Source organism: Asterias amurensis, chromosome 2 (assembly GCF_032118995.1).
Source record: "Asterias amurensis chromosome 2, ASM3211899v1".
NCBI lineage: Eukaryota > Metazoa > Echinodermata > Asteroidea > Forcipulatida > Asteriidae > Asterias > Asterias amurensis.
Window position 1 is genome coordinate 13,919,834 of NC_092649.1, and position 17,529 is coordinate 13,937,362.

The 17,529-nt window shown below is 39.2% G+C and overlaps 1 protein-coding gene across 1 annotated transcript; it reads left to right on the top strand.

The window, feature by feature from the left end:
• Window positions 1-1,985: 1,985 nt before the first annotated feature.
• LOC139950721 (inter-alpha-trypsin inhibitor heavy chain H3-like) lies at window positions 1,986-16,473 on the top strand. Its single transcript, XM_071949515.1, has 16 exons — window positions 1,986-2,382; window positions 4,005-4,164; window positions 5,269-5,412; window positions 6,237-6,448; window positions 6,602-6,712; window positions 7,281-7,419; window positions 7,984-8,262; window positions 8,499-8,784; window positions 9,558-10,138; window positions 10,952-11,183; window positions 11,489-11,578; window positions 12,141-12,254; window positions 12,842-13,012; window positions 13,749-13,862; window positions 14,095-14,460; window positions 14,853-16,473. The coding sequence occupies exons 2-16, from the start codon at window positions 4,024-4,026 to the stop codon at window positions 15,017-15,019; spliced, it is 3,147 nt and encodes a 1,048-aa protein (XP_071805616.1). The 5' UTR covers window positions 1,986-2,382; window positions 4,005-4,023; the 3' UTR covers window positions 15,020-16,473.
• The last annotated feature ends 1,056 nt before the right edge of the window (window positions 16,474-17,529 follow it).

Genomic DNA, 17,529 nt, shown 5'->3' on the forward strand with positions numbered 1-17,529 from the left:
AGTGAATAATATTGTTCTCTCATCAGGGGGCTACTTTTGACAGATACCGGCGGATGACCAATCAACTATTTTCTCGGGATTTGCAGTTCCGGTTTACTATTTTCACAGAGGTATGCACACATTGAAGGGGGGGGGGGGTAAGTATCCGATGTACAGTGACAAGACTCACATACAAGACTCATGCAAATAACACATAAGACCAATTAGTCAGTCTGGTGTTGTTGTTGTCTGTGTCCCTCTTTTTCTACCAAAATCCTGTTGATCTTTTGTGTCAATATGTCCTTGTATGTTGTGAGGTCTCCAAGTGTTAAGGAGCTCGCAAGCTTGCTTTCTCTATGGACTTCTTCATAATACGCGTTTATGACGTCATTTTCTAAGAAGCAACTATGTAACCGTGCATTCCCGTCCAATTCGGACTTTCTTTTCCTTTTTGAAATAATCTTTCAAAAGTGGAATGCGTGTCAAGACAGAAATTGGCAGTGTTACAGCACAAAACCCCTCGCTGCGGTCTACAAAAAAAACGCCTCCAAGACAAGTATAATGTTGACGTCATGCAAAGGTTTGCACATGAGTAGGATTTGGAACTCTGCACGGTTAAAATACGATAAAGTAAAATTTTGCGGTAACACGATGTAATGATAATCTCTAAAAGAAAAGAACCGTTGGTTTCGATCAATAGTCTGTGGTCGTCTTCTGGAGAAAGATTTGTCTGTTTGCTCTAAAGTGAAAAACACAGCCCCAAGGCAAAAGGTGTATCATTTTTAAGAAGTAAAGGCATCAACACTAAAAAAACAAACACCGGTTTAAAAGGAAACCATGCTCCTTACAAGACCGTCCAATCAAAGACAGGAAACACACTTAAAAGGAAGGTACACTTTTGGTAATTGTCAATTACCAGTGTTCTCACTTGGTGTATCTCAACATATGCATAAAATTACAAACCTGTGAAAATTTGAGCTCAATTGGTCATCGGAGTTGGGAGAAAATGATGAAAGAAAAAACACCCTTGTTGGACGAATTTGTGTGCTTTCAGATGGGAATAAAAGACTTCTAGCTAGAAGTCTTTTATTATTTTAGTGAGAAATTACCTCTATTTCAAAATCTATGCTACTTCAGTGGGATCCGTTTCTCACAATGTTATATACTATCAGCAGCTCTCCAATGCTTGTTACCGAGTCAGTTTTTAAGTTAATATTTGTTTTGAGTAATTACCAAACGTGTACCTTCCCAGAAGAATATACGTCCACAATCACAAAAATATGGAAAAAGAGCTTAGCCACAGGATAATTATTGTTTTAAAGTTTCTTTAAAGTTCCAGTGAACTTTGGGATGGAGGCTCTTTAAAAAAAAGCACATAGTGGAAGAAAGTTATGATGACTGGTACGAAGGGTTTTTCAATTACCCTTTTGTATACGGATATAATGGGTCAAGCTACGGGGGTGGGGTGGGGGTAATAATCATATGAGACAGGGAGTCTAGTACACACTGGGAGAGATTCGTCACCAACTCTTCCATCAGGGACAAGATTCTTGGCTCTGGGAAATATTGCATCATGTCCACACATACTGTAACCTCCATGCTGTAACCGAACAAACTCCGAAACCGATCGAAAGTTTCCACCGTTTTCTGGAGGGTGTTTTTTTTTTTTTTTTTTTTTTTTTTTGGGGGGGGGGGTTCAATCTGAAACTCATAAACACAGTATCCTTGAACAACGATTGTTTGAAATACCTCTTTTCTAAAACTGTTTACAAGAGACACATTTCATTTGTGATAAACATCAACTGACACCAGTGGCGGGAGACCACGTCTTATGCAGGAGCGTAGGTCACTTATTCACCTATAGCAGCTGCTGTTAAACCGATGTAGCAGGCGCAGAGGGTTACCAAGTGTATGGAATGGTATTTTTTCAAGGCACCTACAGCCAACACTGACCACGTTTGTGTATTAAATCAACACAGGGTCAATAAGAAGATCGTTTAGGATGCGAAGTGACTCGAGTAAAGTCTACGGGGAAGACGCTGACTGACACGGGGTGGCACAACAGAGTGGCACCGCGGACGAATGGTCGCTTGATGCGGAAGTTTCTAGGAAAATCCGGTGATTGAGTGGGCTGTTGTTCAGTTTTTTTGTTTTTTTTTCTTCAGGCACAATCGAAAGATCAAACACCTTGCCGTGACTTGGAAAAGAAAACGTGGTACGAGGAAGAGAGAAGGGTTATAAAAAGGAAACTATTTCTCTGGTTTAAGTCACTCTGGTCATCTGGGGCACTCAGTGAAGGAGCAAAGAGACAGGGTCTAGTTTTGTGTCAAGATTATTATATCGATAGTACACATTGCTCAACGAATTCGTGCATCTACTTCCTACCTCATCGGCATTAAAAAGGTAAGTTATATTTATTGGATTGATCGTCTAATGGTGTTTGTATGCTTGTTATTTGTTGTCTTTTTCTTTTCTTTTCTTTTTTTGGCTAGGGCCATGTCACACAAGGCAATTTACAGGTCCAGAAATTATCAAAGAGATATGTTCATATGTTCATGCATTTGAAACGTTGTTTTAAAAGGGACTCGTGTGCTACTAAAATGTTCCTATGGAGCTATAAAAAGGAAAACCATGCACTGTAGTTGGTTGCCTCCGTGCAAAAATTCATGTGTAAGTTCGTATGGTGAATACTTTATTCGGAAGTTTTAAACATCATTGTTAAATTTTAGTCGTTAAAAAAGGCTTACCGGTCTTGAAAATCACACATTTTCTTCTGTCAAATGTTGTTCTTGAAATCGAGTCAGATCGAGAAAACGTTTGTTACAACCAACACTAACGAAAAATGTTTACATGCTGAAAATGTGCCTGTTTTTCACTACCAATTACCAGTTGATCACACAAAACTTAAACACTCTGCTGCCTACGACTATTTTGGCACTTCTAAGCAAAATTTAGTGACAAATTTTGCTAAACCTCCAAACGGTTAACCAGTAAAGACAACAAAGACTACTCTTTGTTACTATACTAGTTCATTAATGGAGTTATGTTCAATGATCATCCATCACCTTAATATATCAATTGTGTCTGCTTGTAAAAAAATATCAGCCCCTGATTTTGGATTTTAGATGATGAATTCTTAGAGGATCAATCATGTGAATGCAAACGAAATATTTATTCGTCATATGAGTATGACCACGCGCTCGATTTATGAATCAAACAACACCATGAAGAAATTAATTTGAAGTAATTAAATGATGTTGAATGTATGTTGGGAAAGAAACAGAGAACCCCAAATAGTAAACAATTGAGTCCAATATAATCACATTAACACGAGCAGTTGTCGTAATACAAGAAATGTGACAACTAACTAATATTTGTATCCATAAAACCAGAGCAAGGAACTGCTCTTTGATTAAAGTGTCAGCATTTTATCAGATTTAAGTTCATGTTTTAGTGAATAATGTTTGTGCACGTTTATATGGGGATTTCTGCATTCTGTCTAAACAATGGGTTAAAGTTTACTTGACACTATAGACAATTTTCAGGATGTTTGTTTAGATGAACTTCCCATCAAATGAACTCGGCAAACTTCCACAGGGTATAAACTCCAAGCTGGCAAAAAGCCAATCTCTCTCATAATTATTATACAAACATTGGCTATGGTATACGTATTATAATTGTTATGAACCCACAATCTGGTAATTCCAAGTCACGCAGTTATTACCACTGGACCACGGTGTATGTATACAGGCATGCAACTTTTCAGCTCATCAGCTGTTTTCTTTTTGTTTTCTTTTCAAAACAGTGTCATAGAAAAACACTTTACAACAAAGTTAAGTGTGACGGGCCATTTCCTTTTTTTTGTGCAATTAGAAAGTTGCATATCTGTCTATATTCTACGAAGGTTGGAATAAAATTCTTACCAAAACCTGTCTCGAATTGCACTGATGCCCAACTTCAGTTATTCTTGTAAACCTGAGGATCCACAGCCAATAATTTCTGGCAACGGGATTTGTTTTTGCCAGGTGCCGGTCAAGACGAAACATGGCGTCCATGCTGACGTTGTTAACGGCAGTGATTGCCACCGGGCTGCTCTACAGTATCACCGGGTCCTCAGCAGCCCCTGCAGCCCTCGGCAGCCCGTCGTTCCTGGCGGTCATGAAGGAATTGGAGGAGTTTGTCCCGGTAAATACTTTCGAACTGTTAACCAAAACATAGAGGGACAAATGTTGAGTATGTTTGTTGAAAGAAGCTCATTCTGAACCGGAACGTGAGCCTACTCCATGTGGAGCTTGTGTGTGTAAACAACTTGAATCTGTCGGGTGGAAAATGTGAATGTTAGGGGGCAAATTGCGTGAAGATTGTACGCTCTGGGCTATAAAAAGCGGGTTTTTTTTTTCTTGTTTTTGGTTGGAAAGATATTGTTAAAGTAGAATATGATTCACATGAAAGGACTGTGTGTTTTTGTGTAATATCATGACGGAACACGGTCTGCCAGTTAAAACTATAGTTAAGCATGACTGGTCACGTGGGGTGCTTTATTCAATATACCTCTGCACTGAAAAATAGCTCTTCTGTTGTTCCATGAGTGTCTTAAAGGCAGTGGACACTTTTGGTAAGTACTCAAAATAATTATTAGCGTAAAACCTTTCTTGGTGACGAGTAATGGGAAGAGGGTGATGGTATAAAACATTGTGAGAAATGGCTCCCTCTGAAGTGCCATAGTTTTCGAGAAAGAAGTAATTTTCCACTAATTTGATTTCGAGACCTCAAATTTAGAACTTTCATTATTATCTCGCAAGTTCGATGACCGATTGAGCTCAAATTTTCACAGGTTTGTTATTTTATGCATATGTTGAGACACACCAACTGTGAAGGCTAGTCTTTGACAATTACCAATAGTGTCCACTGCCTTTAATGCTTAGAGATTAAATCCACATCATATGTTCATTACTATAGTTTTAAATGTTTATAGTTTTAGGTGTATTTTTTTACGCAAAACATTTACATTTAAAGCTTGTCTCAGATAGTGTATAAACATTAAGTAAAAACGACTTCGGCTTTGGATTCGGCTTTGGATTCGGCTCTGGCTAGCCTGGCCCAGCGGTCGTTTTGAAAATTGCGCTTGTTTTGCTTAGACATTCAGGCCTTTTTCAGGGCTCCCGACGCGAACATAGAGCTTGGAGCCGAATCCACAAGCCGAAGCCGTGGTTTCGAAAAGGGCATATATGGCAGATAAAAATTGCATTTTAACTCTTCAGCATTTTGTATTCTTTGAAATTGTTATAGCGTGAAAGAAGAGATACGAGGAGGCCTCCCAGTTTGATTCCTACGATGAGCCCAACCACACTGGGCACGGTGGGGACCACATTGGTTACCAAGAGGCACACCACAATGGGTACCATGACGAGGCCAACACCCAAGGGGGACAAGGTGGGTCCTTTTTATACCTCTATGGTGAGACCTGTCCGTGATGAGGCACTTGGCAGTTTTGTATAATATTATTCAAAATAGTTGTTAGAAAAATAACTAACCGGCTGTATATAGCCGTTGATAGTATAATTAACATTTTGTGAGGAACGGCTCCCTCTGAAGTCACGTAGTTTTTTTTTTTAGAAAGAGGCAATTTGTCACTAAAATGCGGAAGTCTTTTATTTTTAACTATAGCAGTACGCTTAAATTTTTACAACGAGGTGTTCTTCTTTTGACGGTCATTTTCTTGAAACTTCGATAACCAATTGATCCCCCACTTTTCTCAGGCTTGTTAGAGTATTGTGTGGATATACATAGTGAGAATGCTGGTAATTGGCAACTACCAAACGTGTGTGACTTTAAAGAAGAGCCTTTTTAAAAAATAAATATTTAAAAAAAATTCGAAAGTTATTTCATTATGTGAAAACATAATTTTGATGTTCATATTGTAAGGCATATTGTAAGGCATACAAACTGATGACAATAACGTTTCTTAGATTGTGCATTCATAATAAAAAGTGATTTATTCTTCATGCATCTACTTTTACATGGGATTAAAACACTCGAGTAGATTCCAAATCTTTAATACTCTGTCTTTAAGAAATATTAGAGTAGATTTCGAATCTTTAGCCCACCAACAAAATATAATAAATTTGGCCAGACCAGTTGTTACCTAATTGAAACCTTAAGAAATGACTACAAACAACTAAAACGAAACAACTAAAACGAACTGTTTAAAATTCGCCCTTTCCAAGAAAAGTGTTGACGTTGTATTTTCCGATCAGGTTGAAACTGCTGGCAAAGGCATTGATGGTAAAAGCTCAACCGACACCGACACTGCTCTGAGATTGAGGGGTCTGCGCGTGACGTCAACCATAACAGCCCGCTTCGCCAAGACAGTTGTGACATGTCACGTGACCAACCCAGCGAGTCAGGGTCAAGAGGTCAACTTTTACATCGAGCTCCCTAAAGAGGCGTTCATCTCGGGATTTCTGATGTGAGTTCAAGACACTAACTTCAGTACTTAAAGGGACATTCAAGAAGATGAAATGTATTATATAAAATGCGCATGTGTTTTTGTGTTTATTCAAAGAGATATTGGATATAATATGGGCCAAATTATTAACAATCTTCCACTTTCCTCCAACAGTGAGACAGAGGGGAAAGTGTACCGTTCCAGGGTCGATGAGAAAGAGAAGGCGAAGGCGGCTTACGAGCAAGCCAAGCAACAGGGACAGACAACTGGACATGTGTCACAGACGTGAGTACAAATAGCGAATTATTTCCATTAAACTTACTACATTTCAGCTGTCTGCCACAGAGCTTGGTCATACACTTTATAGAAACACACACAATATTGTATACGCCTGCAATCACATGGACCTCTTCGTCCCTCTTGTGTTTAAACTCTAACTTTGTTGCAAAGGCTCCCATTGGTTTTGACACGTTTTCCAACTGTGGACCTTTCCCGAACCGTGGACCCTATTGTCCTCTGTTGTTATAGGTCCCCGGTTTAAATGTGTATACCTCCTCACTTATTCTCAAATTATGCATCCCTGTGGAGACTATTTGGTTTCTTTCCATTGTGCCTGTACTGAAGATTTCCCCTCAGACTTTGTACACAAAATTTCTTGTAGAACATCCCGGTCTTTAGACGTTCCCTTTGGAGCACCTTTATCTTGTTTCCTTTTTTTATTTTATTTTGTCCTTTTTTCCAGAAGGTGCCGCATAGAGGGCATATACATAATGTATTACCTTTCATCTAGGGTAGGCACTAAACTATACCCGTCACTAATTGACTGAATTATTATTTGGCTATTTTGGTACAGGTCGGAAAAGAAGAATGACTTTACGGTGTCCATCAACGTTGCCGCTGAGGGCGCCCTTTCATTCAATCTGACCTACGAGGAGCTGCTGAAGCGCCACAATGGCTATTTCGAAAACGCTATTTCGATTTCACCTCGCCAGGTAAGATCCCAAGATACCATACATTCCAAGGCCGACTGTACAGAAATGATTCTTAAACATCCTAGTAGCATTCTATGAACAACAACTTTCTGGTTTTTCCTTTCTTTACTTTCTTACCGTTCGTTACTTTCTCGAAGACCGATTGAGCGCAAATTTTCACCGGTTTGTTATCTGATGCAAGTGTTGGGAAACACCGAGTGAGAATTCTGGTCTTCAATAACCGAAAGTAAACTAAGCCTTTAAACCTTTGTTGAGGACTTTAACTAGGATTTTTGTATTTCACCATCATGACACGTTGGAAAAATACAGTGATTGTACATTTAACAATGTAAGGTTTAGTTTGCAGTATGTAAAAATCAAAGAACAAAAAGGCAACGATCTTGTTTTGTGCCCAAGAAAGTCATATTAACGTACCTCTAACTTCATACTTTGCCGTGCTCCGCGGGATTGGAGGCTATCCCTGCACCAAGTTAGGGCCGTTCCCTGGGCTCCCATCAAGGCGAGCTAGGACCGAGTAGGCATAGTAGAGCTCGACGGTAATAATCTTGTTATTATTGGTTTCAGCTTGTAAAGCATCTCATTGTCAACGTTCACATCGAAGAACCTCAGGGCATCGACGAAGGTAAAATGGATTTCTTTTTGGAGCGGCCCAGCTCGACAGACTATGAGAAGGTTATAATGCGCCCTCAATGGGCAGAGATGAAACAACTTCAACGTGACCGTGTCCACGTGCAGTTTCACCCAACCACTGAGGAACAAGAGCTCCTTGCATCCGATGGCGTGCTGGGTAAATTTATAGTGAGATATGACGTCATCCATGGAGAAAATGCTGGCAAAATTGAGGTTTGTTTCTGAAAATATTGAAATAAAAAATAATCAAAATCATAGTTATTATCTTTTTCAAATTTTGTTCCTTAGGTCAACTCAATCTGGGCTAATCTGAAAGTTGCAGTTACGTTCAGCACAAACAACAACAACAGAACTTTAAAAAACTTGTAGAGTTAGGCCCTATCTAACAAAAATTAATATTAAACTTTATGTAAAAGTTTGTTTTGTTTTACTGTGCTATTTTTAAACAGATTGTCAACGGCTATTTCGTGCACCACTTCTCCCCTGCTGGATTACGTCCAGTAAGAAAGAACGTGGTGTTCGTTTTGGACACCAGCGGATCCATGAGTGGTACCAAGATACGGCAAACGAAAGAAGCAATGGGGAAAATCTTGACGGAATTGCGCGAGCAAGACAACTTCGGATTGATAACGTTTGCGTCTCAGACCACAGTTTGGCGTGAGACCATGATGTCAGCGAATAAAGATAACATCGAGTTAGCCAAGGGAAGGATAAGTCAACTGAGAGCAAACGGAGGTTAGTCGATTTTTCTTTATCAGTCAAATACGTGGACTGTAACTGGCCCCTTTTCACACTGCATCACTTTTCTGCGTGGAACACAACCCTTTATGAGGCCCAGGGGGTTGTTTTACCCCCGCAGTTACCCGTGCGTACTTTCACACTGTACCAGCAAATGTCCCTCATCCAGGGGGGTTGCCCCTACTCCAGAGCAGCCGGGTAGAATGTTCTCCAGGGTATGCCCACTGGGAGGGGTTTAGTAGAGTGAAAGGCCTGGCCATTATTCGGCAGGGTTTCCCCGGGAAATATATTAGTGTGAACGGGCTTAGTAGAGATCACCTTACTGTGCAAAAAACATCCCAACGCTGCAGCATTAAGCTTAGTATTGTGGTGTAACATTTGGAATGACGTGGTAAGGGTGTACACAGAAAACTGAAAGTGTTCAAGCTTGGGATTGATTTTGCGCTTAATTTTACAGTTTAGGCTCAGTTATATTCGTACACATTTATCAAAAGCAAGATTCCTTTAGGACAAAATAGTACTGGTCGTTCTTTGCACTTTGAAGAACGCTTAAGTTCTTTTTTTTAATCCATAACCCTCTGCCTGTTTGTGTTATTGGTGAATAAGTACCTACCAACAAGTCAGGTTTGTAAATTCAATACCACAATAATAATGTGAAAATGCCAGACGTTTCATTGACTACAGTGTCGTCTGTCCAATATTAATTGGTATCAGACTAGTTTGTTGTTGTAAATTTGAATGTGAATTATTGTGTTGTTTATTCTATACAGGAACTGACTTACATGGAGGGATCGTAGCAGGTATTGATATGTTGGAAGACTTCAAACGTAACGAGCTCGGGTCTGACGGTGCGTTCCCACTCATCATCATGTTGACTGACGGGCAGCCAACCTCCGGTCGAATCACAAACACTGACGGCATCGTTTCAGACATCAAATCGAGAATGGAAGGGAGATTTTCCCTGTTCTGCCTCGGTTTCGGCAACAATGTGGATTTCTCCTTCCTGGAAAAGCTCTCCCTTCAGAATCGCGGTCTCGCCAGGAAGATCTACGAGGATGCCGACGCAGGGCTGCAGCTGGTGGGGTTCTTCGACGAGGTAGCCACCCCTTTGTTGACTAATGTTGTCATCAAGTACGAGAACACCAACAACGCTATCCAGGTCAACAGCATTTCCCAGAGCGAGTTCCCTGTGTACTTTGACGGCACTGAGTTGGTTGTGGCAGGCAAGTTAACTACTCTGCTCGATGAAACCGATGGTGAAGTTTCGCCAGAACCGGTGAGGATTATCTGCACAGTCCTTGCTACATCATGGGAAGATGAAATTATACTTGAAACCGAAACTGAAGTCAAGGTAGGTGTAATAAGTTTACTCACAAAATTATAATACATCTCGCCTAACAATTATACACTGCTTGCTAAACCAGTGTCTTGATTCGGGTCATGGGATCAGATAAAATAAGTTTACATGGATAAAAACAGGGGCTAGGCCGTATCTTATGTCCTAGTGGGGCTGACCCTTGTGTAGGTAAGTGTGACCCGGAAAATCAAAAAGTTACCCAGAACACTCCCGCATTTTTCTTGTTGTACATTGAAATCAATCTAGGCCTATTATTAAAATGGCCATTGATCACATCAGGTCACTGGACACTGTTTCGTCACATGTTTCTAGTTGATCTTTAAAGACAGTGGACACTATTGGTAATAGTCAAAGACTAGTCTTCACAGTTGGTGTATCTCAACATATGCATAAAATAACAAACCTGTGGAAATTTGAGCTCAATCGGTCGTCGAAGTAATGAAAAAAACAACACCCTTGTCTCACAAAATTGTGTGCTTTCTGATAATTGATTTCGATACCTCAAATTCTAAATCTGAGGTCTCGAACTAAAATTCGTGGAAAATTACTTCTTTCTCGAATACTACGTCACTTCAGAGGGAGCTGTTTCTCACAATGTTTTAAACTATCAACCTCTCCCCATTACTCGTAATCAAGAAAGGTTTTATGATGATAATTATTTTGACCGATAGTGTCCACCGCCTTCAAATGCATTTGTTTTTCATGGCATCTTATTGCTGAGCGCCATGATAACTATAGTTGGAAAGGCGCAATAGAATTCCCGGTTGTAAATCAATTAATTTAGAATGAATAATTTTTCTCGCGCAGAATGAGACGGAGGGTATGTTGAGTCCACGATCTGTTGACGACTTTGCGCAGAGATTGTGGGCATTCTTGACCATCAAGGAACTTCTACGCAAGCGCAGTGCAGCCGACGGCGACGCCGAGAAGGCAAACCTGACGGAGAGGGCGCTTGAACTGTCCCTAAAGTATCACTTTGTGACGCCTCTGACGTCATTGGTGGTGGTGAAACCAGACGAAGAACCTGTGATTGATGGAGGTAAGTATCGAAGCGAGGCCATACGGGTACGGCTATTGGCTGTTGCTAAAGGTGTTGCTAAGTACGAACCACACTTCAACTTATGATGACGCGGAGACCTAGCCGTAGCCGTGGCTGTAGCCGCTAATCCGAAAACGGCCTAAATTCCAGGAATGAATTACTTCTGGTTGTCTTAGATCGTTCTCAATGTTGGCACTGTTTGATATTAACCTTTTAAAATGATTTCTCATAATATATTTATTCTCAGTAATGATATACTATTTTATTTGTTGATGGATTTTCTTAACGTTTTTGTTTCGGGTCAGGGCCAATTAGAATTCAGGACGAAAATTCACACCATCGATTAGCAAGCATACAACCAGTATCATTACGGGGGAGATATTTGATGCAACCCGGTGAGTTTATTTATTTTACAATGATAATAATAATAATAAAACGGACATTTATATTGCGCAGTTACCTATATAAATATACTCTACTGCGCACTACAAGGAATTTTATTTATTTTATTTATTCTTCGCACAATACAATAACTCTTATAACAAGCAAAGACCGTCCAGTGAAAGGCAAAACTGGAAGCAAAACTGTCATCAAAAAAGATTGGCCATAAAAGTGTTAAAGTTCATATGTAAGTACTAAACATTACACAGAAATCTTTAACTGGAAGTAAAAGTTAAAGCAGACGATGCCAGGTAAAAGCAATACACGATTTGTGAATGCTATTAATGTTTGAAGTGAAATATTACTTAAAAAACGAACGACCATCACGTTTCAATTTTAAATGGAAAAGATAATTGATAAACAGATGGAAAATGTTTCCTCAAGTTCCAAATTTCAACACAAAAAAAACATTTCTTGTTCGCAAGACGTCTTTGACTGATAAGCACGGTGAGAGACTTGTTAATTTGTTGATCTTGTTTTCATCATTGGTCTTCCTCAATTTGTTTGCATTAATAGGCCCAATCGGTCCGCCCTACAGAAACCAATATAATCACGGCCCAATTAGTGTGGGATTCACTGTTTCGACACCGCGACGCTACCGTACTGTGTTGCCTACGTTTAGACCACGGCGTAAGTAACTTGAATTTCTTCTTGATTTTATGAATAAAAGTTCCTTTGATACTGTTCCGTTCGTCATCTTCAAAACTCCTTTCTCGTTTTTTTATTGCTGTTTCATTATCATCTTATTGTTTACATCCTCTTTTAGTTCAATTGTAAGTTTGTTGCTTGTCTCTTTTGTTCTGAATCCTTTTGTTTTGTCTTTCTTACTTTCCCACCATTCGCTATCATTCGAGAGGTTTTTTTTTTGCTGTCATGTCTTTCGTTTTGTATTATTTTGTCAAGCATTTCAAAACAAGCCTTTATGGCTTCTTGTTGGTTTGTAAAATTGAACGATCTCTGCGACCTAATAAACTTGAATGTACTTTTTTTTACCAGGGAATAGTGAACTGTGAAATACTAACTCGGGAGAGAAGAGTTTAGGTTTTGTAATCCACCAGGGGCGCAACATTTCAAAGTGCTTTTCTACGTATATAAACATTTGTAAACTGACCGTGGCGTTTGTATCAGTGTTATCTGCTTTTGAAACTCATTATAGAAAGAAGAAAATAAATGAAATTTAGACAGGGTATAATGTATTGGGTTTTTTTTCTTCACAGCTACACACAGTTTCTTCATGCCTTCAACGAAGACGCGTACAACGACTACAACGGTTCCAACTACGCATACAACGGTTCCAACAACGCATACAACGATCCCAACTACGCATACAACGATTCCACTAACGTCTGCAACAACAACACGCACCACGCTCCAAGCTTCGACAAGAGGTGAGTATGATAATATGGTGTATAGGCTAGGTAGCAGCTAGCAGGACATTCTGTGGTGCCCCCCCCCCCCCCCCCTCCACCCACCCCGGATATTCTGTCCTCCGTATTGGGTAGAAATGACAGCGCCCTCAATTATTTTACCGGATTTGGTGACAATCACCGGGGACTTTTTCTAATAGACAGAAGACGACCAATAAACCGTCTTTGTCCAACCAAATTAAACAATATTATGTTCGTCTAAAGCAATGACTCGTGTCAATACAAGGATTGTTTTCCTTCTTTAAAGCTATTTATTTACTGAAATTTGTAAACGAAACTGGGTAAATTGCAAAACTTTTGCCAACAGTAGCTTGGGTCCATCTCTCGAGAGTTTGCATAAAATACAATACAATACAAACATAGTTTACTTCTGAAGCAGTCGGGTAGAATGCAAGCAATGAGATGAATGCATGCAGAAAAGGTATACATGAACCAGATGAAAGTAATCGGGACTGCGGTGTACAGAATTGGCTGATATATCGGTAACAGATAAAGGTTTAGAACATAAACAATTTAACTCATCAAGCAGCACATCACGAACAACTTTATGGAGGTCATCCTGTGAGGCAAACAAATCAAGTTTATTATTACAAATATTACCTTTTTGAAAGGTGATCTCATTTCTCATGCAGTCCTCAAATTACAGAGAGTTCTTCTATGTCTCCCAATCTTTTCACCCGTTTTCTCCACACCATAGTGTACGAGAATGCTAATTTCTTGGTGCGTGATGGACAGACCAACGTCACAATGTGCTTTGATGTCATCGCGGTGCCTGGAGATAATCTGATTCTGCTGATAGATCCTCTTAACGGTGAGTTAGTGTTATTCATTAGTGTACAAAATTGCATGTTTTCGTTCCACACAGTGTTTGCAACTTGGCCATCTTTACTTGAGATTCGTTGGAATTTTAAATAAACGTATTTTCTTGTCAAGGTGTTGATAAGGATAAAATTGGCTGAGCAAAATATGTATACAGCTTTCGGTTGATGTTTCCTATTCTGGTAAAAGTCCTTAGCTTACTTGAATTCTTCTTCATGTTTCAGATTTGGAAATCAGGGCTCAAGTAGCAAGTGCGTTGAACAGTCACTCAGGGAATGGCCCCGCCCCGCTAATTATCGAACGACTCTTTGTGAATGTTGGCAGGCAACACATCGTTGTCTCCACAGAACAAATATCGTCTGCAGATGGCACATTCTCAGTCACTTGGGTTGGCAACCAGATTCATTTAGATGGCGGGTTGGTTCTATCGGTGTCTCAAGATGGTGCCCGTCTGACCCTCCAGCCAAGTGCAGACATCAGCCTCGTTGTGACAAAGCATGTAGGGCGCCACCAAGAGGATAAAGCCGATTATTTGGGATTCAGCACGGACAGTGGTGAAGGGTTTTCTGACTCTGTAGGAGGTTTGATTGGTAAGTCAATGTTATCATATTACGGTGTCAAAGAAGAGAGCAGAACAGAATTTAGTACGAGTAAAACATACAATCATCAAAATTAGAGTAAAGTTATGCAATTTTACTAAACTGTTCTTTTAACTGATAATTGGAATTTACACCAGCTGAAAATATAATCAACATTACTTTTTCTTAAATCAAAGCTGTATAAAGTGATGCTTTTCATTCGATAGGCAAACTCGTGCGGTATTTCTGTCAACTTGGTCACCTATAATATGCAACATTCCTAAATGTATAACTTCAATGCTTTCAACATCCATTGTTATACCATGTACATGTATGTGTATCAAGCTAAATCGTTTATAGTGGTGATTGAAGTTAAGTTCTTGCAAACTATCTTCCTAAATTAGGTTCATTCGTTGGCAAAGAAATCACCCTCACCAAAGACAGTGGATATGTCAAAGGTGCCATCCGCATCGGCGGTGAGAAACGACAGGAGGTCACCCTAGAGGTCATGCGGGACATCCGGGAAGACACAGCCAAGTCATGTTGGTATTCTGGCAGTAAATCGGCTTGAAAGAAAACGATAAAAGATTAAAGGTTTATAGGCCAGTGTAGGCTTGGTTAAAAAAAACATCAGCGTTTATATTCCATCGTTGAAATGTTGTTCTTCTGTGATATGTTTCCCTCTCAATTAACAGATCAACAGCTGATTTGTATTGTTGCAACCAAAGTTAAGGACCAAGTGTTTACAAGCCGAAAATGTTTATACGCCAAAAATATGAATGAATTTTTACTATTTTTCATGAGACTCCACAGCGGATTAATAAGCCCGAACTTTCACAGATTTATCATTTCATTCAATGTGTTTGATCATAAAAAACATGAACACTGTGAATATTTTGTCAGCTTATAGAGGCTACTTTAAATACTCGCCTATAGACGATGTGACCTCTGACGTCACACGAAAACCACAACATGATTCGCGCGCATACCGCCCGGGCCAAATTTTCGTAGCCAGCTAGAAAGTGATTGCAATCTTACCGGCGAAACATGCGTATAAAGTGTGGGGGGTTTTCAACAGAGGGCGGTTTGAATGTTAACATAGGTCACATTGCCTATAAAACACTTGTCTATAATGGATTATTAAAAAATAACTTAATAATGAATTATACAAAAATTTAAAGAGTACGAATTATGTGTTAGTCAATACAAACAAAAGTGTCCTGTGCTGGTTGAATGATAACAATATACTGTGGTTGTTATCGTTTGCCATTGTAAATAGATGAATTTCTTTAACATTTTAGTCATAGAGAGATTGGTAATATTGGTACATCAGAAAGGAGAACAATAGTAAAAAGAACTGACATTATTCCAATCTCAATTATGAAGTGTTGTTTGAATGTCATATGTATAAGGACTATACAGGTGTTTTTTTTAATGTAGTTGTCTGTAGAGACGTTTACGAAACTTATGAATTGTTATATACTAATTACGGTGAGGTATCATCATGCCTTTCAAATCCTTCAGTGGGACAAATCCTTCTACCAAGTATTGATCGTTGGGGAAAACACTGGTCCTTTCAGGGAAGGGTATAATATAAACTAAGAATATTTTTAATCAGGCAAAATAGCACAGAAATGTTGGTAAAGGGATGTTTACATACATGTAATTTTGTCCTCTTTTCATCACTTCAACACATCCAAAGAAACAATGACCATTAATTGAGCTCATTCAGCCATGAATTCATTGACATGTTACATTGTCAAACAACACTTAGGAAACATATCATCCCACATCCCAGTCACTATGTAAAGAGATCCTTTTTGTAGCATTGTATAAATGATTACATTATTATAGACGTATGTTACTTTACAGTATTATGGTTAACGTAGTATGTTTTCGCAGTGAGTGCGCGCGGTTGTTTGTTTGTTATCAACTAATTTTGCCTGGCACTCATTGTTAATTAACGTATAGTGTTGTCTTTTGTGCGACAATGTTGTTAACAATAAAATAGTCGGTGAGACGATATATTGATAGTGAAGAGTACACTCATTTTAAATGTAAAGTTTAAAGGAACGTTACTGAATTGGTAAGAAACACAAATCGTGAAGATCACAGATTTACATAAAACTTACACGGTCTAATGATGATTGTAGAAAACATCCCTTGAAATATCTATGTCTGAAATTTAATATTTGATGAGAAACAAATAGTCTAATTTCACGTTTGGAGTTTATCGCGTTTTATTCATTTTTGTCTTGGCATCAATGCAATGCAAAATTTGTAATCGGTTTTTCACTATTCTCTCACGACCCAGATGGCCGGTCGATCTCAAACTTCGACAGGTTTGTCAGTTTATGAATATGGTGGATTACATAAAGTGCTTACACTGCCAGCAACATTTTTGCAAGCAAAACCAATTCTGTAATGTTCCTTTAAGGTTTAGTATTGGATTAACCAAAACTGTTTTATTTTATTAAGTTGAAGAAGAAAAAACTTTATTCGAAGACCTACTCGAGGGCTACAAGTTCATATTTGTTTTGTGTCAGTGGCCAATGTTTGAAAATGCAAGAGGGCGGGTTGCCGAAAATGGTTGGCATACAAGTTTGCTCCGAGTTTATGAGTTTGACCATAACTCCTGAACTTCTCCCTGCATCCGAATATCAAAGTTTAATGGCGGATTCGACACTCCTTCAACTGGAAATGACTAGTAAGGACGTTTCGAACGCTCATCAACAGCCACCCCAATGGAACTTGTGTACACAGAAATGTCAATGGGACAATCACAAGTTTAATTGAGGTCAATTCACCTAATAGTGCTTATTAATGTGAAATAGTTTTTATATACCATTGGAAAGCCCCTTTCGAGGGCTCCCTGCCCATACTCATTGCATTGCTGTTTCCATGGGCAAGGAATTGGGCTTTTATTTCCTCCACAAAACTAACGCACTTGGATTGCGCTGTACACAGCGTGTCACACATATGCCGGCGGAAAATGGTTTGAAAAAAAAAAAAAAAATCTCCTCAACAGCCTCCCCAATGGGGTCTTCGTAAACAGAGCTGTCAAAGAGAAAAACACAAAAT